Raw genomic sequence first — 24327 nt, 5'->3', positions numbered from 1 at the left:
TTGAGTTCAACAGGAAAATTAATCAGGAAAAGCAATGCTTGTAGTATCTACTGCATGTCTGGCAGCAGCACGGTGGTTTGAGGCTCATTTGGACCCTTGATATGAATTGTTTGATTACAAACAGAGAAAATAAAATATTAAATCAGAAAAAAGCAGAAAAAAATGCAGGTGGTTTAAATGTTGTGGCTGATCGGTGTCTTGTATATATATATATATATATATATATATATATATATATATATATATAAAGGGGTGTAGCACAAAATTCTGGGCCCTCTACATAAGCAGTCTCTGTGGTCCTTCCTCTCTTGATCCATGTCTCTCACGCATCATTCCAGGCTTTTCGAGGACGAGGTAGTATATATATATATATATATATATATATATATATATATATATATATATATATATATATATATATAGCTCGTCCTGTACAAATGATAAAGTCTGTGATGACTAAATTTGGGACTTCCTGGGGTGGAAGTCCAAGGCTGGACCTTAGGGTTGGGGAGTTTTTCTGTTAAGTGCTTCCACAGACATATAGACTTGTGTTTCATTGTTGTGTTCGGCTGCACCGTGTTTTCTTAATGACCGGCGCAACTCAGTGGAAGTGACTCACTTTGCGGAATGACCAGTAACATAGCGCATGATGACTAATTTCTTGTTCACCTTTAATCCTTGCTTTATTAGTGGCGCCACGGCGCGCCACTAATATGTAGGTGCTAAAATTAGATTTTGTACTGTACCCTAAAGACTACATTTTCTCAACAATGTAGCGTGTGCGTGATTTCTTATTTCCTTTCCCTGTTCTTTACTTATTTTTCGTTAAAAGACGAACACAAGAGCGACACGAGTCCATGTGTCCATTTCTGACTGTCCTGAATAAAGCGATAGCAATTTGTTACTGTAAGGTGCTACCTCTTTAAATCGATTCTGGGGGCCGTACGACACTCCTTCCATCCGTCTCCACCAAAGGTTGCGTTTGAAAAGGGATTGCTTACGACTGGCAGATCCGTTAAAGCAATGGCCGCGAATGTACTGTGCAAAGTTTCTGATGTTGAAATCGACCCTGACGGAGTGTTCAAATACATTTTGGTCAGGGTGAAGGTAAAAGACGGAGCAGAGTACAAAGACATAGTGAGAGGCACAAAGAATGCTCAGTATCACAGTAAGTTCACCATGAAAATTAAGTTAGCTTAGCTGGCCTATGTAGGCAATTTTGTAATGCAGGCTATTGCCACGCCTCCGTGAAATTGCAAAAGTGTGAATTAGCTCAATTTTTATTAAGAACGTGCCGTAGTGAGTTACATCGAGTGGACTCTTGCAAATATTTCTCCACAGGAAAAAAGTTGCGCGATTGCTTGCTTGTTGTAGCTGCGTGGTTTTTTAGTCAAACATTTGTGTGACCATCAGGGCAGCATAGAATGCAAGCTAGCAAACCGACGTAGAGTAATGGCAGCTAAGCATACGGTATTGGATTTCGTTACAGGCCAGCTGTTTTACTAAAAGTGGTGTCTGATCGCAGTCAATCAGAAGGAAATCAACATTTTGCTTGCTAATTCAGGCCTTAATACATTTTACAGCGCCATTAACATTTAAAATCCATTAGCTTTTTAAAATCTTTTTCTTTTTTTTTTTTGGCCAGACAATATGTAACAAACAAAATTAACTTATAGGTAACATTATATAATTTACTGATTTAATATCTGGCATTTCGCATTTATGTTCCTGATTGGATAATTCAGTACATCAAAGTGACTTGGATTTTCACATTTAAAATTCACATGTGAGTCAGTATTTAGTTGTTGGTTAATTTAGAAATTTGGGGTTTTCATTTATTTCATAATTTTTTGATGCCTAAATTATTTACATTTCACCATCAAGGGGTTATAGCCTGCCATTCCATGGACATGTTTCCAGTCAAGCCATTATGGCTTCCGTGTCCAGAAAGCTTTTTCAGGAAGCCTTATCATGTAGACTAATATAATCTAAAGCAAAATACGGACCTGCTTATGCATTATACTTCCCTCCTTAGGTTATTTTACAGTTACAGTACCCTCATGAGATAAAGTTAATTTCAATGTAATCTGCCTAGATCACATATTTGAGAAGGTCAGTCCTGAGATGCAGAACTTCGGACTGGACTGCACCTGTTTGGGAGGGGGGAAGATTGAGCACAACAGTAAGGAGAAGACGATCAGAGTTTTTGGTGAATCTACAGTAAGTTAGCCGCTAACCTTCCACCACATTTGGCTCACAGTATCATTGCCATGCTTGACAGTCCACATGAGGAACACCTTTTGTCTAACTGTGCGCAGGTTTCTGTTTTCATTTGAATGAAACGTAATTATATCGGTCTCATAAACACCTTTTTTCTACACTATTAGGGCTATGGCAAAGCAGAGCATTCAGTGACTGCTGAAAAGCTGAAGTCCGCCTTCCAAGACTACAATATCACCTGGTCTGATGACAAAAAGTAGACCGTATTTAATTGGGCAGTATTTTACGAATCTGATATTAATTTCATATTACTAATATTCAGCCCCATTACTAAAACATGTCAAGGCTACCTAGACAATAGTTGCAGTACATTTTGGTATTTTAAAATTCACTTTGGACAATGTATATAAACCGCTGTTTCAGCACAAAGTCAGGTCAGATGTATTAAATATCTTGTCAGCATTATACCTACTATAATTTATTTAGCTGATTCCTTTGCTGTGTCATTGGTACCCCTGTGAGACTCAGAAATAAAAGAGTAAAGCAATAATCGTGTGTTTTGATATTAAATGTACATTGTGGTTTTTTCTTCCTAATTTGATGTAAGTGATTGTTACAGCTAAACAGCCAGCATCTGCACACCCAAGAACACTGGTACTGAAATTTGTGTACTCCTTCAGTGCTCTCGCCTGTGCAATGCTATTTTCATATTTCACACCCTTGCGTCCACACTGTAATTACAATGAAGCTAAATTACCAATTATTTACAAATACAATTTAATTTGCAACAATGTACAACAAACTGTTTTAAAACTATTGAATTAGTGAGGCCTTTTTATGGCCTAGTGCAGATATTTGCAATCAGTGTAATTTCTTGCTTTGGGACTTGACTATGAAACAGGAGAAATGCCTACCATTCTCAGAGCTCATGAACTGAGCCAAATTAGACATGAGCTAGTTTAAAAATTTATTTTTAATTAAATCCAACTAATTAGTCATGTTACAGAGATATTAACAAACAGGAATTACCATCCACAATACCATGTGAACAGTGGCAACATATTACCAAATTTGTAAGGCATATTTCTTATTTTACATGCATTTTCATGGGGACAAAATGCAGTAGTTATTTCACAGTGCAGGTACAGTCCAAATTTCTATCTGTTTCATTTGCGTTTTAATTGTCACATAAGCAATCCTCTGATTTTTTACAGATTCTAAAATGAAGCATAGGTTGTTTGCAAAATGAATAGTCTGTGGCTGCAATGCAAAGCTATGTTGTTTTGCTTTCTTACTTACCTTTTTTAAATCTTGTGATTTATTTGAAACGTTACACAAAAGGCATTTTTAATTTTATACCAGTATGTTTTCAGTTGTCCTGTGCCAACTTCCTTTTTTGTGGATAAAAGGATTAAAGGATGTGAACCCCATTATCAACTCAAAAGAGGTCAGCAGTGAAAACGGAAGGGCTGGCTATTTCCAGTCTACTTCTTGGAAGGACATGGTGCTAACAGGGGCTTTCAGGGCAGTAAGTGTAGAAGATTTGAAGTTAAAAGTCAACTTATTCAGAATATAACAGAAACGTGTTGAGGATTGAATCCAATCAAGCATACCATCTATCTTCTAAACCAAACAAACAAATATTGGTGTTACACTTGATTTCACATTGTAAACGTTCATATATCATGGAGTGCACTGCATTTACAGTACATTTGGCAAATGAACTGTGGAGAGATTTAGACCATTCGGGGAAGGGCTAGAAGCCTATTCATGGCAAAAGAGGGTGGGGATGGTGAATAGTGGAGGAAGGTGGAATTGTGGCATGCTCTTTGGCGCCAGGTTTCACTGATGTGATTGTTTAATTAAAACGCCTCATGAAAGATGGCAGGAAACGTTTGTGTTCTTTGTAATTTCTGTTTTTTTTATCTGAACATTATCTTGCAGATTTAAAAAAACAGAATTGTTTTTTTTTTTTTTTTTACATCTGTGGAATCACCATTGTGGAAACTTCAAATACAAACAGTCAAAAAAGAAACTAGCAACTTTCAGCTAAATTCTTGTGAATTTCTTTGGAATGTTTTTCTTTTTAAAGTTTGATTGCAATTATGGGTCAGCTCACTCAGTTCTTAGGGGCTTATCACTGAACAAACAATGGTGTTGATGAGGTTGAGAAACTGTACACAGTCATTTAAATGAATCGACTTGTAACTCGTAACTTCTAAAACAAATGTGACCTGAATTTGTTGAGACAAATATCCCATGAATAGGCAGGTTCACTTAGATGGGGTTGTCTTTAGCAGAATTTCCTCCAGTATTTGTGGCCTTCTTGATGAATGGAAGTGAAGGATTTCTGGCCTCTGCTTTGCTCTTTTGTTTTAACAATACCTGGACCCGAGAACTTGATTTTGCGACTGTTGGGAATAGGAGTGAACATCTAACTGTTTGAAGGTGTGGTTGTTTACATTCGGGAAGTACTAATTGACTGAACAGGACAAATGACGAACTTTACCAGCAACAGTCAGGATTCCTTTCTTTGTTCTCACAGCACTGTGCTTTAAAGTATTACCCATATGACCACTTTCACGAATATATATATATATATATATATATATATATATATAATTCATTTTTCAGATGTCTTTATGTTCTGATTGCAAGGAAACCCCATAATATACAGTACAGTTTTATTATATTTTATTTTTTTAAATTGTTATTATTATTATTATCATTATTGTTATATTATTCTTCTCTATATTTCTAGTTTTTAACTACTAGCTGTTATATATCTTGACAGATCAGAACTGTTTTCTGATTGTGCCTTTGTTTCATAAGATCTGTAAAGCATTGTGCTACTGTACTGTATGAATTGTGCTGTATAAAGTTTATTATTAATTTGATTTGTAATACTAATTTACATAAACATGTATTAAACTATTTTAATTTAAGCATTAAATAAGCACTTAAGAGGTTTATCACTTTGTTTACACGTGTATTATAAATCTCATTCATTCTCTGCTTTATAAATAGTAAGTGACACATGTTTGGCCTTTAGGTACCATTTTAAAAGAAGAATCCGCCTCCCTTGTAGCCTGGTGTATCAGATATTGCTAACTAAGAAGACTACCTGGACTGGAAAAGTAGTTTTGTAGTAGTTGTTGATCTCGATTTTCAGCAGAGCCATTTGCTTGTAATTTTATTGAACATGCTGATCGGTTAATGCATTGGTGCTTTTTTTGCACGGGGTGAGCCTGCTTTGGTTTATTTTACTGCATGCAAACTTACTGCCCCCAAGCATTAAATTAGTCACTAAACTCAAAGGAACACCCTATCTGTGATAGGGAGCCTGTTAGCTATTGTGTATCATAATGGTAATTCCACTTTTACTATGTTCAACATTGTTAAATCAGGTTCACTGTTGCAAAACACTATTCAAATATACAATACAAAGAATTGATGCAAATCTAACTGTGCAACCATCCAAAAATAGAGAGCTGTTAGTGATGGTACAAAAGTACAAGTCCAAGACACCTGGAAAAAACTGAAAATAATGTGATAAAGAAAGCAAAAATGTCATGTTCTCGGTGACATAGGTAAAGACTCGCTAAGACTAATTTAGAGAAATTTAACAATGAAGGAAAAGTCTCAGAAACGGGTTCATTTACAAATACTAGCTGTACTGTAAGTGTTGTTTGATGTGATAAAGCAGGGAACAAATGGAATGATCTCAAAAGGAGGTCCAAAAAAATGGTCTTCAACTCAGGAAGGGGTGGGGGTCCTCTGTTTCTTTTGAACTTATCTGAATCCTTTCCATATTATTCTGCTATGCTGGCTACTACCCACAATTTTTAAGGAAGGGGTGCGACTCCAAATCACAGTCCAAAAAACGTGCGTGCCGTTTCGGCCGTCAGATTAGCTCAGAACTTTTTAGCGAGGGTTTTTCCCAGTTTAATCTTCCCTGCTGCTCTAGCTTACATTTGAGGTTTCACCAAGCCTTAGTTGTCTCAGCACTACCTGTATATATATGTTGTTGTCCTCTGGACTTCCCCACCACCGTGGTCCAGCCCCTCTTTCGTCGGTGCCTTCACCCTGCTGCTCCCCGCCATCACCACCCGGCCCTGCCCATCATCTGATCTGCTGCCACAGGATTGCCACTTAGCTACCTCTAATTTGATCAATGTGAACACTGAATATTGACTTCCTGACCATGTTGGTTACAATGCTACACCCTGTGCCGACCAGAGGAGGATGGGTTTCCCCCCTTGAGCCTGGTTCCTTCTGAGGTTTCTTCCTATCTGTTACAGGGAGTTTTTCCTTGCTACTGTTGACTTAGGCTTGCTACTGTCGGATTTGATTTGATTTTGATTTGATATATATATTTAACTCGAAACAGATCTTGATATCAACAGTTGTATCTCCAAATTCACAAATTAAGTAAGACGCTGGCTTTGCCTGAAACTATTTTTAAAATTCAGCAAACGATGACTATGTAATATTAATGGGAAACTTGCCTGCCATTTTACAAGGGATTACTATTAATTTGGTGTGCAATTCATGGGTATAGTAATGACTAAATAAGAAACTATTGACCCACAGACAAGGTTGGTTAAATAACCAGCAAATGGACCGCTTCCATATTTCTTACAGTTTACAATCTCAGTTTATAGAACTGAACCTTTTATAATGGATGCTTTTTTATTTACCTACTTTATTTAAGTAGGTCTACATATTTGTCTCAGTATAATGAAATAAAATACTTAAATTGCATACGTCAGGTTCAGTGCCATCTTTGTTGTCAAGCAAATACAGAATGGAATGACCATATGACTACTGACTAATTAAGAGTAATTTCTGTCTGTTATCCAAAAGAGGGATACCCTTGAACAGAAAATCTACTCTCTTTCATGCTTAAAATGTTCATGGTGTTTTCCCTTCGCAACTATGACAGCTGCCATATTCAGAGACAAGTTTACACACTGCAGGTTTAAAATGGACCTTACCACATTACTGCTTATTGCTAGGTTTATTATTTTTAAAAAAGCTTTCTCATTGCAATGGTAATTAGCAGTCATCTTTGTATGTCATATGCATAGAAATTAATCTCTGAAATTGATGTATATAACACAATTAGAATAGACATGTGCCAGACAAGGGACTGTGTCTTAATTTTCCTGCTAGCGTGCAGTAGCATTCCATGCCCACCCACTGCAGGTGCTTTGTGAATCAAATGTAATTTTTTTATCTTCTACTGGCACCTTGCAAAGTCACGGCACTGCAATTCCTTGACTTTACTAGTGCATGCAGGTGTGTGAAAGGATTTGTGCACAGAATACAGTTAAAACCATTCTGTGCCTGTACAGCTGAAATGATGAAGGCTTCTGTTTTCATTGAGGGAAGTAGGCTCTGAGGAACTCAAGGTCTTGGGGCAGAATTCTATCACTGAACAAACAGACACATTTGCGTGTGTCTCCTGATAGTAGTTAAACAGGAAAAGGGGCTGTGATTTGCATGCATGTATGTCGGAGAACAAAAAAAAAAAGGTTGCACCTTCTGACTTTTCTGAAAGAGAGGCAGATACAAGACCTTCACTGCATTGTATATTAACTACAAGTGAAAATCAATTGTGTACTGAATGGGTGTGTAATGCTCAATAAATGAAATAACCACATAAATTTGAGTTTCTGCAGAACTATGATACAACATTGCACACAATCACTGGAGCTATACCATGTAAGTGGCTGTATAACAGTAAAATACACAGTAAGTTGAATGTTGTGACTGCTACTGGACAGGCTAAATCACACAGGTAGGTAAGAGATGCTGTTGATGCATGTAAAAAATGATAAATACAGCATTTATTTCTATATAACTCATGACAAAATGTCTCTTAGAACTGTAATTCTCACATCAGAAAATGAGACAGCGAGGGAATTGAGTTATTCAAGCTGACAATCTAATGTTCCAGACAACAACCTACTATTTAGGGAAAGGATGTCTTGAAATCTCATTGGCTGGAGTAGATCCTTTTGAAAAAAATATTTTAGTCTCATTTTATTTGTGTAGGGTTCATATTATCTAATGAGTTATGAGACAATAATAACCCTGCATTATAGGCTTAGTGCTTCCTCTGTTTAATATTGAAGTCTTTGCATGAGCATAGAATCAATAAACCTGTATATCTTATTAGCTCCTCCATGTTCTCATTTATACTCAGCACGTTCAAATTGGAACCATAGGCCCAGAGTACTGGTGTAGATAGTACTCTATCTTTGCTGTACATGAAATGTTCAACTTGGAACCTTAGTCCTCAGGTACTAGTGGAGATGGTACTACCCAAAGATGGTGGTGATATAACAAGATGCACGTTTGTATATTGCACTTCAGTTGAGATCATATAACTTTAGTGCTGAGAGATAGAACAGTGTGCACAAAGTGTAATCAGTTTGTAGTTGTTCAGAGAATGTACATGGATTACTCAACACACACTGATTTTGAAAGCTAGCAAGCTATTCTATTTGACATGTTCAAAAATGTGACATGATCAAATTGCATAAATAATTAAATCTGGAAAGATAACATCCCTAAATAATGTGAGATATACCCTTAAAATGTATGAAAGAAGCACTGTCCATTACCGGGGTCATAGAAAAGTTTTTTTTTAATTAAAAAAAAAAAAAAATTAGTTTACATTTACATCAGAATGCTTCATTGATCTCCTTCCATTATCCATCAAGTATTTTTATAAAATAAATCATTTAAGTTGGTTAGATAAATGCCTGGAGCAACAAGGTTGGAAAATCAATCCAACTGACTCCCATTCAAAAGAAAATGACACGTGTAGTAATAAACAAGATATAAACACAGATGTGCTAATAACCTATCAAGTCACTTAACAGGGTTATTGGACCACTATGTGCCACCAGAACAGATTGTATCCATGGTGACATAAAATCTAGCATTGTCTGGAATTCTGCTGGAGGGATGTGTCACCATTCTTTTAATGTCAGTCAACTCATGCCTTGTTGATCAAGGCTGAAAACGCTGTCTTGGGCATCATTCCAGAATCTCCCAAGCTCGATGTGGTTCAAATCTGGTGCCAGAGAAGTCAGCATTTTGAGGCACATGCTTTCTGGATAAGGACATTGTCATCCTGGAAAAGCCCTTCAGCAGACACTCTTATCCAGAGCGACTGACACAGCTTAAAAAACCTCCAGGCAAGAAAGAACGGCTGCAAAATGGAATAAAGGTGATCACTCATAATAATTAAGCAGCAATTTGGCCTAACCTTGCCTTCAAAAGGGTGAGTGCATACAATTAGCCTACATGCACTTCCTCACAATGTAGTTCACATGGGCAGAAAAAATCTGCAAGTTGCCTCTCGGCACCGCCAATTTCTCTTTCACAGCGTGTTTTCTGGATCCAAGGCGCCAATGGTTGAAGTGAACAATGTCCATTCCTTAAGAAAAACAAAAAAGAAAATAATAATAATAATAATAATAATAATAATAATAATAAACGCAGATACAGATTTATTTGCCAAGATAGAAATACCTCGCGGTCATTCAAATTTCCACTTTATATTAATGGTTAATTAGGAAGCGATGTTACTAAGAAGCCCCTACATTTCAAGACGAGTGGTTAGAACCACCCACTCTCTTTACTCCAAGACAAACGGAGGGAAAATCGAAAGTCACTGTTAACTTCGTGAAATAACAATTTTGCAAATTAGCACTAAGTTCTCACGGATACACGGAGAACAAAACACGGGGGATACAAGTGTTACTAATGTAATCAGATAAGGTAGGCTACATTTTCGCGAATGTGCAGTTCATGGTTTTAGTCTAGCTAGTCTAGACTAGTTATCTATTTTCTAACGTTAGCTAGCTAACATCCACAGTGTCGTGCTGCTCAGCTCAAATAGGAAACTAGATTTAGTTTACGTTTTGTCACTGTCAGGTTTTTTCAGCCAGCGATTCGAACTGTGTTGAATGAACATACCCTTGACGTTAACTAGCAAGCTATGTAGCTGGATATGTTAGCTTACAAAAGTAACGTTGAAGCGAATCGATGCCTTGTCCTGATACATTATTAGCCAGTTGGCTACGTTAGCACCGATTGCTCGTGAAAATTGGTTTCAGAGGTAAAGTTAGCCAACTTAAAACTATGCGCGTGACTATGTAGCTTAACAGTTAACGCCAAATAGCTAGCTATAGTTAAAACTAACGAGGAGCTGTATAACTTGACTTGCGTTGTGATTTATTTCGCTCTGTCAGCGCAGTGGATGTGTGTTATTAGCAACCTAGAGGGTATGGAAATGATTTTATGACAAGGAACATATTAGGCAGCAGGACACCCAGTGCATCAGTGATGAAATGTTTGCTACAATATGTGTGTTACAGAAATTGTCGCATGCTAATGCGTGACCATGTCTCAAGCAACCCTTTTGGAGGAGATTATCCACTGGAGTGAGGAAACATGTCGACAGGAGCTCAAATCAGTACTGCCCAAGCTTGTCATATCCTTTCAGTGGACGAATGGACTCATGTCATGAACTGTGTTTCAAAGACTGTGAAGTACATTGGGTTATATTTGGGCTGCAGTGATGCACCGGGTACCATGCAGTTAATTTCTATGTGAACGACTACGATTTTTGTAGGCCCTCGCATAGGCCAAAATTTAAACACCCATACTTTGAAATTAAAATGTTAAACAATCGTGCAACAGGGTTTCCCCCAGAAAAGTTGTTAGGCCCGGTGGCAAGTATCTTTTGACGGGGGCCGGCGGCCAAGTGTCTTTTTTGATGGGGGACCGGCGCGGGCCAGCGACAGACTGATGGCAGCATTAAGGTAGGGCCCTATAGTTTCTGTGACAGAATCACGGACGGAATCGTGGAATTGAGAATTTAAAAAAGCTATAACACAGATTCCATAGGGCCCTACATTAAGTCAGTGCTAAAAGCTGACTGAGATTTGAAAATATAACTACGTAATGTGAATGTTGTTATAAATAAGTCATTTATTCAACACACATTTTAAAAAATCAACAACTACTTACAGCATGGCATAGTCTTACAAAGAATCTGACAACAATGTACAGACTTGGAATGCTGTGTTCTCAACAACAACAAAATAAATTAAATTAAATTAAAATAAATAATATCAAAGTTTTTGCACTCTACAAAAAACTTGTATTCAAGTCCTGATTGGCTCCTGAATCTTACAACAAGCCTTGGAATGCCGGGCACATTTAAATAAGGATGGGAATCGCGAACCGGTTCCAAGCTGTTCTATTCATTGGAATCGTATGGCTCCGACCTTATCGATTCCGCTTATCGAAGCCAGCATGTTTTTACGACAGCTGCGCATTGCAAAACAATGACGTAACGCCTTGGTGGAGGCACGAACGCAGGCAGCCTCTTTCAGGTGTTTGTTTTGGACGCCAGCTGTCACAACAAATTTGATCCGGGCTGCCAGCCTTGATACATTCTGTTGCGATAAAGATTCTAAAACAACTCAGCAATTTCTCTGGATTAACGGGTTATTTTCTAGCCTGAAATGCGATCGTATTACTAAATGGCTACACGTCATGTAACGTGCAAGTAGTTGGCTATCTTCCTGGATATGAAGTAAATGTTTTTTTACCGATAAATAATAATAATAAATGTGATTGTATCCATGGAAATAGCTATACAAAAAGGCAAAATAAATGTCGTGTTTGCGATTGCCGTCGTAGATGTCAGAAGGAAATGTCACTGACAAAAAAAGGTTTGCTCTCTTTGCAGTGGTTTGGGCTGGAAACGAGCTGTAAGAGCGGGATATGCACAACACTGCCTACTTATTGACTACTGGATCTTACAACAATGTACAGCCTTGGAATGCTGGACACATTTCAACAACAACAAAATATCTATGTATCTGTGTGACTGACTGTTTGGCTAGCTAGCTAAGTTAGCTATATAACCACGTTGTCGTGCACATCAATGTCACCAAGCTAACGTTATTAATAAACAAGTGAAGTCGTTATTTAGATGGCGATTAATAAATAATGTAATGTTACAATGTATCGAACGTTACATTCATGTCAATAGTTTAACGTTACCTACACACTGCTTAAGTTAATATAAAAAGAATGTACTTACCGACGAGATGAAGTGATAACACAGTTTGTAACGAGGTTAGTTAGCCTACTAAAGAAATAGTGCCTTGCTAGGTACCGTTAGCTTGTGATAGTTGGAAGCATGAAGTGTTGAACGTCACTATGGAAAAGGAGGGTAAAGAACAGACCTGCTGTTTTCCTATAGTGCGTTCACATTTTAACCAAAAGATGTCGCTGGTGAGCTTTCCAACCAAGCCGCCCCACTGTAACTGTAGCTGAAAAAACATCTTAAAAATACATTTAAAAAAAGAATCCCCGATGCTTAGGCCCGGCGGGGGGTCAATTTAGGCCCGGCGGGCCGCCGGGCTTGCAGTACACTGGCGGAAACCCTGAGTGCAACAATAATCATCTTGATGCGGTCATAGCTGTAATTTTAGCTATGAAAAACAGTGTAGCAGTGCGGATGAATTACCACTTCTGATTTCTGTTTATCTGCTCCTTCTCCTTTTGCGAATTTAGTCTAATGTATGTCATGAAATTCAGAAACATACTTCACATCGAGATATGTAAAACATAAAAATATCGAATAAAAAATATAGAGCTAAATCTGATTTTCCACAGTAACGTCATGTAGAGAAGTAATTATAGTATTTTATCTTTAACTTGGCTACTCGCATCTTCACGCTGACAAACAGGATGAACTTATACGTAAGTCCTACCAAACCTGGTTCCTTTTTTGTTACAGTTTTTTTTCTTCTTCTAGAAGCTCGTCATTTGCATGTAGGCTAATCAAACGATGAGCATTAGACGTTTAAGCCAGTTGTTAAAAAGTGTCCCTTTTTCTGCAGGTGTCTTCAAAATAATCACAGAGATGTTTATTCCTCACATGAGCATGGTAGAGCTTGAGGCTGAGTGTTTCTCTAAGGTCTTGCCCAAGGTGAGTTATTGGTTGAATATGATAGCAAATGTGTTCAATTATTGCTGACTTTAAAAAAGTAATCTGTGCTTTTCTAAGAATAAATACTTCTCCACAGGTTGTAAAGATGTTTAATGACTTGGTAGAAGAGATCTCAAGCCAAGTAGGAGGAATGTCTAGTCAGAACTCAGAGCTGCGTGCATTTCTGAGGAACAGTCTGCAGGTAATGGGTGTGTTGTGCATGCACTGGTTTGTTTCATACTAGTGAATATTTTATTACACGGTTGAGGCTTGCTTAAATGTAACCATTATAGCACACTGCCGCAGAAGGTAGCTATAACTAGTGAATGCTTTAATTCTAGAGTTCTAGTTAATGTTATGAGTGGTGTATGTCAATTGAATGGACCAATTGGGTGCTTATGTACTTGAAGCAATTGACCTTGTGTCTAAAACCCCCACAGGCTATGGTCCAAATTTTGGAAACTCTGTCAGGTTGTGTTCGTCATGTCTGCTCTTTCAAGGACTCCCTAACTCTGGAGACTGTTCGCTCTTTACCTTTCTGCATTTTGAAGGTCTTGAAGGACACTTTTCTGCACTGCAAGGTAATGTGTATTTGAGAAGCCCTCTGAAAGCAAAAATCATGACATCAAATTTTCACTTTTCACTTTCAGCAATAGTCCATTTATACAATTTATATAATGGATACCGAAGCGATATGCATACACTGTTCAACTTTACAAGAGCAGTGTAAGAACTGTAGGAACCCTTACCCATACTATCTCATTACTCCATACTACATCACAGTGGGATATTTCTGCAAAATAGTTTTTTTAAAATACCGAAGTAAGAAGTTTGTTTTCATTCAGGGTGCTGAATGCAGTTATCTGCACCACACACATCTCCTCAGTCCAGTTTGCATAATCACGACCTGTCGTTCTCCTTCCCCCATAGGAGAGCGAGGTTGTGTATGGTGGCCGTATGTCTCTGGTCACTGACCTCCTACAGGCCTTGTTCAAAGAAGCGTACTCTCTCCAGAAGAGTCTGATAGAGCTGCTGGACAGGATAGCCTTGGGGAGTGCAGCTTCTGAGCAAGAGGTCTCTGATATTTTGGCAGGTGGGTCTGACCTGGTATAACAAAGTAATCAGAAATGCAATGTTGTGTGGCTCGGAATACACAGTACACAATAGACATCTTTCCCCTCTAGATTTTATATCAGGGATAGAGGATACAGTTTTGAGGGCCATGTTTCTTTACACGTTTGGTTTACTTGGATTGGGACTCCCCTGGACTGGTTTACCCAGTACTATTTGGTAGGTAATTCTTCAAAACAAAAGGACACTGTCCTACCACAGGCCTGGGACTGCGTCACATATATGGTGCAGTAAATTTCCCCTTCTGTGTCTATTTATGGTGCCTCGATCTACATGATGACAATTGTGTTAAGCTATAACGTATTTTATTTTCTGCAGCTATTCACAGTCTCTTGGAAATATGCTCTGTAATATCAAACCTGGACATTGCCTTGCATGCAAACACATGGAAGTTTATAATTCGGTAAGTATAAAAAACAATTACATCGCACAGTTGTCGTATTTTGTGTGAGCAGGGGCAATTCAGAGCATGGTTTGAAAGGGGGTCCATATAAGTAGAGTACATGCTGTGTCTTCCATTGAATGCTTCTACCCTGTTTGCTACATCTCACTCCGTGTTGGTCAGGTCTGAGTCCAGCTGCATTATGTGTCCCCCTCTGGTGGGCTAGGAGCACAGCAGCATGGTGTGTGCCTCTGAGACCCTGTGTGGAGTCGAAGCTGACGGGCTCTTGTTTCAGGCAAAGTGTGAAGTACCAGGCGCTGCTGGAGGAGCAGCTGCACCACGGTGACATTGTGTCCTGTCTGTGTGACGACCTGCTGGCCTCCTTCCACACCTGTCTGGAGCTCGCCCAGCAGATGAAGCAGTCTGGGACGCAGGTGCGAACGCTCGGGCCTGCCATCGAACGCCGTTAGGATGTCCAGCGCTCAGTTTAGCCCGCCGACAAACTCGCGGCCTGTTCAGAGTCAGCCTTACAGGAAGGAGAGCGGGATCCAGAGAAAGCAGAGATGTGTGAAAGCAGCTTGCCTTCTTTGGCTTATGCTAGTTTTCTGAAAGCGATCCCCAGCTGTGATGTTTGCTGCCTTGTAAAGCGCTGTTCTGTTGTTGTTTTTCCCCCAAGGAAAATGTACAGTGTCCTGAATTCAAGTTGTTCCAGAAAACGACAAAGATGTGTAGGTTTTTTGCCAACACATTAGTCCACTATGTAAAGGTAAGAATATCAAAGGACATTTAATATGACAGAGTGAAATCATGCATTGTTCATGTATAAAAGCCCAGTTTGTACACAGAATGTCTCTTTAAGGCCATAAACATGTCGTTTGTGCCTGCTGGTTTTGTTTGTAATTGCATTTTTGTGATCTATTTGAGAAAGTAAAAACTGTTTAGAGAATAAAAGGCTGGGACAATGCTATAATGTAACAGTGCTCACTAATATGATAGCATTTTAACATTTCCCTCCTACAGGAATTCACAGCTTTTCTAGCGAAGTCTTGTGGATACTTCCACCATGTCTACCTTCAGATCTTGAGGTAAATAAAATTTTTCTCGATGGGAAATTACTTCTGTCTTGATTGACTCCATAGATGAGAAGCTGTGTTGCTAGTTTCCTGCTTTGTCCTGAATATCTATAAGGGTTTGGTGATTTTTCTGTCATTAAGGTAATTATGTAGATGAGCACACAACCCACCTGGCGTTTCAGGTGTAAGTGATTTGCCGTTTGGATTGAAGGGAAGGTCTTGGAACCTTCCGGATTTCCCTGCAAGCGCATGTGTGTAAAGTGCCCGCTGCTTTAGGGTGAATGGGTTAGCTTAGCACTACCGAGCTGTGATTTATCGTGCCCCTCCCTCAGCAAGCTGCCCCCCAGCCTGTGGTCCCCGCCCATCTCCAGCGCGCACAGCGGCGAGATGAGCAGCGTGGTGCTGGTGGCCATGGACGCCCTCGTTGCCCAGCTGCTGCCCTTCAGGCCTTTTGCCGAAGCCGTGCTGGCGGAGAAGCAGCGTGAGTACCGTTCATTTCAGCAGCTTACGCAACCGTTTGGGTTGAGAATGAATTGGATGGCAGCTGTTTGGCTACGGCTACTGCTGAACTTGACTATAGATCATAGTAGCCCTTGAGCATGGCTTGGTATTGATGATGCTGCGCTCTTGTCTTTTTAGCAGATGCAGAGTCTGGTCCGGAGCTCCTGTTCCCTCATTGCCTCCTGCTGGTGAACATCACGGGCAAGCTCTCCTCCCAGCCAGAGGAGGTGCTGCGCTTGTGGTGTGAGGGCAGCAGGTTCCCGGAGGACACGCCCAAGTACGCACCCGCGCACCGACCAACGCTCCACTAACACTCTGCACACCCCTAGACAGATTTTTACCACCTAACTATCACCCTAGCTCTCTCTAAGTCTAGAGTAAGTTACTGCAGGGATGGAGACACTAAGACCAATACTTGCGTGGTTGGCTCTGGGCAACTAGCAGTAGAAACTGGCGAGGGAAAAAAAATCATAAAATAAGGCTCTTTGTAACTATTCGTCATGAACATACTCCCAGTGTGGAGAAAAATAATTCAAAATTGTAGCCACAATTCTGAATAATGTCTATAAAATGTGCATATTTTTGCAATGGCAATTGAATAATTGTATTACTGATTTATGTAAGACAGACGGTCGCTAACCCCCCGCTCTGCCCCCACCTGCGCGTCAGGCTGTCGGTCTTCCAGGCGCTGTTTCGGAGCTTCCGGGCGTGCTCCGCAGAGCGGGCGGTGCCGGTGCTGGTCCCGGGCGTCATGACGAACGGACAGGCCCAGAGCCTGGTCTCCCTGCACCAGCATGTCTGCGTGCAGCTCTCGGCCTTCGCGGCCACGCTGCCGGCGGCCCACTTCCCGCAGCTGGTGAGAGCGCACGCTCAGAACGAGCTGGTAGCGGCGCGAGAGGGAGGAGACCAGGGATAGGCTAAGGGAAGAGGAGCTGGGTTAGACTAGCGGGGAAGAGGAGCTGGGTTAGACTAGCAGGGAATGGGAACTGGGTTAGACTAGCGGGGAAGGGGAGCTGGGTTAGACTAGCGGGGAAGGGGAGCTGGGTTAGACTAGCGGGGAAGGGGAGCTGGGTTAGACTAGCGGGTAAGAGGAGCTGGGTTAGATTAGTGGGGAAGAGGAGCTGGGTTAGATTAGTGGGGAAGAGGAGCTGGGTTAGACTAGCAGGGAATGGGAACTGGGTTAGACTAGCGGGGAAGGGGAGCTGGGTTAGACTAGCGGGGAAGGGGAGCTGGGTTAGACTAGCGGGGAAGGGGAGCTGGGTTAGACTAGCGGGTAAGAGGAGCTGGGTTAGACTAGCGGGTAAGAGGAGCTGGGTTAGATTAGTGGGGAAGAGGAGCTGGGTTAGACTAGCGGGTAAGAGGAGCTGGGTTAGATTAGTGGGGAAGAGGAGCTGGGTTAGATTAGTGGGGAAGAGGAGCTGGGTTAGACTAGCGGGTAAGAGGAGCTGGGTTAGACTAGCAGGGAAGGGGAGCTGGGTTAGACTAGCGGGGAAGGGGAGCTGGGTTAGACTAGCGGGGAAGGGGAGCTGGGTTAGACTAGCGGGTAAGAGGAGCTGGGTTAGATTAGTGGGGAAGAGGAGCTGGGTTAGATTAGTGGGGAAGAGGAGCTGGGTTAGACTAGCGGGTAAGAGGAGCTGGGTTAGACCAGCGGGGAAGGGGAGCTGGGTTAGACTAGCAGGGAAGGGGAGCTGGGTTAGACTAGAGATCGTTGTTCAGGTGAGTGGCGATCATCTGGATGAGTCTGACGGGGGTTCTGTTTCTGCTCTGCTCAGGAGCGCACCCTGCTGGAGGTGCTTCTGCAGCCGGACACTCAGACGGCTCTCCTGGCGACTGACGTCTGGTGCTTTATGGCACGGTGAGTTAATAAACTCTGATTCGTTAGCTACTGATTTTCTAGCTAGTTAGCTAACATTAACTTTACCTAATGTTAAAGTTAACTCTAGTTAGCTTTATTTATTAAATTACTCGGGCAATTAGTATTGTCTGGTTTATTGCAGTTTAGGTACAGTTAAGACAACATTAAGAAAAGAAGAATTTAACAGCCGCACAGTTGCCTGTTGTATTTGTTCAGGATTGGCTGGCTGGAAACAATGGAAACAGCCAAGATAAAAGAATTGCAGGATCACCATTGCCAGAATAGTGTGCAGTGAATGCACACTTTTTTATTATGTGGGAGTCAGGGTTTTTATAGTTTTCTAAAAAAAAAACTAAGGAAATTTTCTTTAGTTTTTGTTTAAGTTTCATTTTGATTTCAATTTCAGTTAGTTTGAGTTAATTTTAAGAGTGGGTTTGCTAGTTTTTGTTTAGTTTTAAGTTTTTAAAAAAGAAATTTGGGGGGGGGGGTACCCCATTTGCTAGGGGCATAGTTTTAAATCAAATTATTTTTGCCATTTATTTAAATTCATTTTGAAAACCATCTCAAACTAGCATGGAGCCTTGAATGATTTAATGAAAGACAGACCAGACAATGAGTCATAGTCATAGTAAACTGAAACAGGACTGTGCTGTTTTGTTCCCAAAATTTTCAGCATGTTGCCAAGCTAACTTGACAGTGGAGTCTGGAATAAGGCTAATATGTCTGCACAGTTAGTGCAGGCATATTTTTGGTTTGTAGGACATCATCACTGTGACACCATCTTGTGAAGTAGCGTTCAACAGAAAGGGGGAAACTATCCGCCTAATTTTCTCTCTTCCTTACCTGGCACATTATGAACAGGATGAAAACTGAAAATATATATGTGTATTTTTATTTTTTAAAAGGTTTTTCAGTTTACGATAAGGTTTTTTCACACACGTTTCGTCTTAGTTTTAGATTTAATTTACGATGATAACCTTGTTGGGAGCTGGTATACTTTCCGGATAAATTCAAGAGTACTACATTTTCTGTACTACGGACCTTTCTTACTTGGCATACTCAAAAATGCATACTAAATACTATGTTGTATACAGTTTTAGACTCTATCACAAATGATGTAATTCCTTTGAACTGAAGTGAGCTAAAAGGCCTTGTTGTTGCAGCTACGGAACAGCAGAGCTGTGTCTGCATCATGTGGTCCTCGCAGCTCATCTGGTGAGTAGTTCTCTGTGTATCTCTGAAGCTGAAGCTCTCCGGGAGTGAAACGGGAGGGGGCTTCACGTTAATTCGGCGCCTGGCCACTCGGAGACTCCCTGCCGAAGGTGACAATTAGCCCCGGTTAATCTTGGACCGGACACCTGTCCGTTACACAGAGAGCACTGACCCCCAGCGCACGCTAGCACCCCTCTGAGCTGCCATGCGTCACTGCCTGCTCGACCTTTTCTCTGTTTGTGCATTGAGAGTAGCCATTTCGGAATCGGTGAAATGCGCTGCTGTGTTTGATTTGGACAGTATATTGCTAGGTTTAGTGCTGTAGATTTACTGATAATTTCAGATGAATTGGTGCTTCCTGTGGTGCAGTTTACTGCAGGGGCCCCTAATGAATTGCCTGCCGGGAACTGAACTCCGTGTTCCTTTCCACAGATCAAGGCCTGCCCTGGGGAGTGTTACCAGCGGTCCCACCTGGCCATGCTGCTGAGGCGGATGATGTTCCTCATGACCCCCCAGCACCAGGTCAGGAGGCCGGGGGCGCAGACTTGTTTTCAGGACAAAAAACGGCGACGCCCCTCGTGGCCGCGGGGCTCTTACCGCGTGTCTGTGCCTGCAGGCGGAGGTGGCGGAGAGGTTCCCCCCCGGGCTGGCGGAGAACCTGGCGGTGTGGCGGCACGTCCTGCTCCGGGCGCTCTCGCAGGACATCGGGCGGCGCGTGGAGAGGGACGTCGTGAGCGCGGCGGGCGCTGCGGTGACGGGCTGGCTGGAGACGGGCTGCAGGCTGGGAGAGCTGGAGGCGGTGGTGAGGGTGCTGCACTCTGACAGGTCAAAGGTCAAATGACTGAACGAGGAGAGGAAGCACATGCTGGCCAAAGGCCACTGTTCTCAAATTGTGCAGAGGTTGTCAAGTCACCTTGGACCTTTGAGCGTGACTGTGAGAAACAAACGTGCTTGTGACTTGGAATACAGCCACTGTTGTGTAACTTGATTGACATACAATAACTTTGGTCCTTACCCTGAAATGACCAAGGACCCTGTACCATTCACATGACCCTGTACAAGCCAGGGGAACGGAAGAGCGTATTTAGATCTGACCCTGTACTTGTCAGAGTGCTGAAGTGGTTATTTAGTCCTCTGGAACATTTGTTTTTGATGACCCCCATTTTCTCCCCTTACTTATCAGCCCTCATTGTTGCAGCCTCCACTGCCAATTCAGCTGACTGTGTCAATTTAGACGAGCATGTCCTGTCCTTCAAAGCATATGGTGTCAGCCATTGCTAATTATCACAGCAGTGTTTGCTAGTTGGGCTTACACGTAGAGTACATGAGTCAGAGGAGGCCAGTTGAGGTTACCAGGTGGACTTGCGGGTGCCTGATTGACCAGAGGGGCTTGTGCACAATGAAACTTTCGTGGCAGCTAACTAATAGCTTCCCATCTCTGGCCAGTTGTAGAGCCTGTTTTGTATTGCCCTGAAGGGCAGTCAGCCAGTCTGCATTGGCATGGGCCGGATTCAGCACCAGACTATGGGGTCCATCCATGCACTAGAACCGTACCTTAACAGGATGAGCCACCAAGCAGCCCCCTTTGGCACACTTGTAGTCATAGTTTTTTATTTAAAAAATGTTTTTTTACAATAGCTGTCACCATGTTTTATTACCACTAACCACTAAGTTCCATTTAAGCAGTTTTTAAAAGCCACCATATAAGGATGACCAAAATTAGCTTCATGTTGAACATGTTGAATGTTAAAATCAATAAAAGAATTTCAATATGTTCTAAATTCTGTTAGCACATTTGAGCTGTTTTTCGTCCCCTCTAGAATGTGGCGCTGGCGGCCTCTCTGGCTGTGGTTCGATGCGAAGCCACAGGGTCAGAGAGCGTGTCCTCTGTCCTGAGAATGGTCTCTCGCCTTTGGCCTCGCATGTGTGTTAGCCAGGTAAGGCGGAGGTGACCAGGTAACCCACCCAAATATGCCTGCCATTCCCTGAAGTGCCATGCCTATTGCATCCTGTGAAAGTACTCCAGGGAGATTCCAACTGTTCAGTAGAATTACTTACTCTTGAATATTTGAGCAAATATGTGTTGTATTCAATTTTATTTGTACAGAACTTTTTAAAGACCCTTTTACAGGATAGCATTGAATGAGGTTTGAGTGATGTTGTGTGTGGACTGATGTTTTTGGAATGTCTTTCAGGTGCAGGCTTACCGTCCAGTTCAGTGCACCCTGCGCCTGCTCCTGTCCATCTCTGCCATTTTAGTGCAGAGCGTAGATTCCCACGTCATCTGCCAGGTACTTCACAGCCTCAGAAGCCCACGCTATCATGCTCAAACATTTCACTGTCTTTTTATTCCTGTAAAAAAGCTCCAAATGTACAAGAAGAAATGCAAAGTTATTTAATTGGAGTAAAGGACACTTTTTAATGACAGGCTCTGACCTGTCTGAGCTCACTGCTGTCACAGAAGTGCCCAGATGATGTTGTGCTGGCAGCCCTGGACTTTCTGTCATCCCTGGGGAAGTTGTTCATACCTCCTGAAATTCAGGTGAGTTTCAGTAAGACTGATAATGTTAGTTAAATTAAACATAGATTAAATCTCTTATAAAAACAAAGAAAAAGGCAGAAAATATACCCTTGCAGTGAGTCAAAGCTTTCGATTGTTTCTGATGGGAATTTTTCTCCACAGAGCCAAGTTCTGCCCAAACTCTCCAGCCTAAACATAGATTAAGTCTCTTATAAAAACAAAGAAAAAGGCTGAAAATTCACCCTTGCAGTGAGCCAAAGCTTTCATTTGTTTCTGATGGGAGTTTTTCTCCACAGAGCCAAGTTCTGCCCAAACTCTCCAGCCTGTTCAGTGTCTTGCTGGCCAACGAGTCGTGGATTCTTCACCAGCACACCCTAGAGGCCTTCTCCCGCTTTGCAGAGGTGAGTCTGCAACAAGGCTGCATTCAGCGTTAGAACAATAACATATTTTACATTACATATTACATCAAATGAACTTTAAATACACAATTTTACTGAATAATTTCATGTTTCTAAGTAAAGTCTTATATTTTAAAATAAGCATTATCTTCATGTTTTTTTCCGCTTGAGGTAACTAATCATGAAGAGGTGATCTCCCAAAGTTTGACATCAGAACTCTCCAAAAATGAAGTGGTGAATTTCCTCAGCAAGGTAAAATGAAAAATCCCAAATTTGAAATGGTAGTAGTAGTTACAAGCAGCAAAGTAACTGAGGCAAATCTTTTCACTTGCAGATTGTGCACGTGGACAAAACGGCAAAAGAACGAGTTGAGAGGTTAAAATCGGAAAAGTCTGTTTTAGATCGACACAATGCCAGACTGGAGAATGATAGTATGGAGTCGACAGATAGTATGGAGTCGACAGGTGACGTACAGGTGAGAGTCTATACATGCTTAAATATAAATTTATATTTAATGCTATACATTGCATTAAATATAAACTTTGTATCGAAATACTTAGAGTGTAAGTATAACACTACACTAGAAATCATCTTGGTGTCCAAAACTGTATAACCCAGCGCAGCCCAGACTAAGCACGTATGGATACGAGCAATGCGATTACTCCAGTTGCCTCGTTTACATGATTCTGTCCGTAATCAGTGTGTCCTCAACGGAAACAGTGCACGAGGTAGCCATGTTTGTTTTCATCCACAGTTTCAAAAAAGAAAGTCAAAAGACATTAGAGTAAGACATACATGCACCAAAAATATAAAGATTGGGCAAAAATCCAGGTGTCTTAATCGGGTTAATACACCAATTATGACCTTGCGCTGATAAAGGTAATCAGATGAAGACGTTTATGTGACCATTTCAGTAAACAGTAACAATCGAGGTAAGATTGAAGTATTAGTGTGTGTGTAAATGCACCCACAGATGTACCAATAGCTACCATTCAGTTTTTTGTTAACTATCAGGGTTTTAAATCTGAAATTTGCTTTGTAATTTCTAGACAATGTGGTTTAGATGTATGTGGTATGTTAAATCATGTATAATTTTTTTTCAAGGTAAAACTTGGAATAACACTAACAGAATGTAACTACATGGAATAAATGATTATGCCCTAAACAGCAATAATTAAACAATTTAAACCATAATTGGCATCAATAAATGTATATTTGGACTGACTTGGCAAAATAGGCCATATTATCACTCCTTACAATGAATGCACCATAAGCACTCCATTCTTAAATGGCTCGTACTTGACCCATTCATCAGAATGTTGGATCCCATAACCCTTTCAGGAATGGGCTAGATGTCAGGATATGGGCGGATTTGTTACTATCGCTAGTGTAGGTGGATTTAAAACAAGGGTATGGTTGAGTATTACACCAATTGCTTAGGCCACAAAAAAACCTATTGTCTTTCCCGCCAGCCATGTTCAAAACGATCTCGACAAGAGACCAGTGAAGAGGAAGAGTATGAAAAGTATCTCCAGACAGCAGAAAGCTCTCTGAAAACACTGTGCACCTTAACTGAACAAATTCCGCCACCACAATGGGTGACGGCCCGGCTCTTGGACCTGCAGGCACTGATAACCCGAATCAACACAGCCAGGCCTTTGAAAACTTAGCCCTGCAGCGGCAGCAGCCAGCCACAGTGGCTCTGAACTGTACATTCACACCCTTGTTTTTATGTAGTAGTCCTCAATTGTTTCTTTTCCACAGAACGGTGATGTGTTCCTTGTGTGTCAAATTCTGTTTATATTGCAAGGGTCAACATACGGTCACCAAACGATTGTATTTTATATTTTATTAAATTTTGATAAATTAAATTCATCATACTTCTTTCGATTGTGAAAATTACACCTGTGTATTCAGTTGTTCTGCCAGCCCAAGTTTGATATTAGAAATAGTCTTGAATGGAAATAAAACCTTAAGTGCCTTTTTGCTTATGGACTACATATCC

At 41.1% G+C, this 24327-nt stretch overlaps 2 protein-coding genes across 5 annotated transcripts; both read left to right on the top strand.

Annotated features, from left to right (window-relative positions):
• Positions 1-961: 961 nt before the first annotated feature.
• Positions 962-2783, top strand: si:dkey-51e6.1 (uncharacterized protein LOC558617 homolog). Its single transcript, XM_035412195.1, has 3 exons — positions 962-1168; positions 2096-2220; positions 2388-2783. The coding sequence occupies exons 1-3, from the start codon at positions 1024-1026 to the stop codon at positions 2478-2480; spliced, it is 363 nt and encodes a 120-aa protein (XP_035268086.1). The 5' UTR covers positions 962-1023; the 3' UTR covers positions 2481-2783.
• A 6976-nt stretch (positions 2784-9759) lies between these two features.
• c4h1orf112 (chromosome 4 C1orf112 homolog) lies at positions 9760-24301 on the top strand. 4 transcript variants are annotated; one of them, XM_035414732.1, is made up of 25 exons: positions 9760-10017; positions 10617-10732; positions 12984-13020; positions 13161-13249; positions 13347-13451; positions 13690-13830; positions 14180-14342; positions 14699-14783; positions 15058-15196; positions 15439-15528; positions 15783-15847; positions 16168-16316; positions 16478-16613; positions 17006-17192; positions 18109-18191; positions 19355-19406; positions 19836-19925; positions 20020-20205; positions 21224-21340; positions 21599-21694; positions 21832-21945; positions 22221-22325; positions 22494-22574; positions 22657-22797; positions 23795-24301. In XM_035414732.1, exons 2-25 carry the CDS (start codon positions 10643-10645, stop codon positions 23990-23992), a joined length of 2739 nt encoding a protein of 912 aa, XP_035270623.1. In that variant the 5' UTR covers positions 9760-10017; positions 10617-10642; the 3' UTR covers positions 23993-24301. The 4 variants fall into 4 exon arrangements, with proteins under 4 accessions (XP_035270623.1, XP_035270624.1, XP_035270620.1 ...); XM_035414733.1 differs by having other exon boundaries at positions 9761-10017; positions 12996-13020; positions 16475-16613; XM_035414729.1 differs by having other exon boundaries at positions 9761-10017; positions 16475-16613.
• Positions 24302-24327: the final 26 nt, after the last annotated feature.

The sequence above is a fragment of the Anguilla anguilla genome, chromosome 4, assembly GCF_013347855.1.
Source record: "Anguilla anguilla isolate fAngAng1 chromosome 4, fAngAng1.pri, whole genome shotgun sequence".
Taxonomy (NCBI): Eukaryota; Metazoa; Chordata; class Actinopteri; order Anguilliformes; family Anguillidae; genus Anguilla; species Anguilla anguilla.
The sequence above is the reverse complement of the archived record's forward strand: the minus strand, read 5'-3'. Positions and strand labels throughout refer to the sequence as shown.

What these genes read in the sequence shown, in the direction of transcription:
- si:dkey-51e6.1 (XM_035412195.1), top strand. Translation starts at nt 1,024, where the DNA reads ATGGCCGCGAATGTACTGTGCAAAGTTTCTGATGTTGAAATCGACCCT. An exon ending in AAAGAATGCTCAGTATCACA is followed by an intron (nt 1,169 to 2,095) that starts GTAAGTTCACCA and finishes TAATCTGCCTAG; the next exon opens with ATCACATATTTGAGAAGGTC. An exon ending in GAGTTTTTGGTGAATCTACA is followed by an intron (nt 2,221 to 2,387) that starts GTAAGTTAGCCG and finishes CTACACTATTAG; the next exon opens with GGCTATGGCAAAGCAGAGCA.
- c4h1orf112 (XM_035414729.1), top strand. Translation starts at nt 10,643, where the DNA reads ATGTCTCAAGCAACCCTTTTGGAGGAGATTATCCACTGGAGTGAGGAA. An exon ending in CATTAGTCCACTATGTAAAG is followed by an intron (nt 15,529 to 15,782) that starts GTAAGAATATCA and finishes TCCCTCCTACAG; the next exon opens with GAATTCACAGCTTTTCTAGC. An exon ending in CCTTCTCCCGCTTTGCAGAG is followed by an intron (nt 22,326 to 22,493) that starts GTGAGTCTGCAA and finishes TTTCCGCTTGAG; the next exon opens with GTAACTAATCATGAAGAGGT.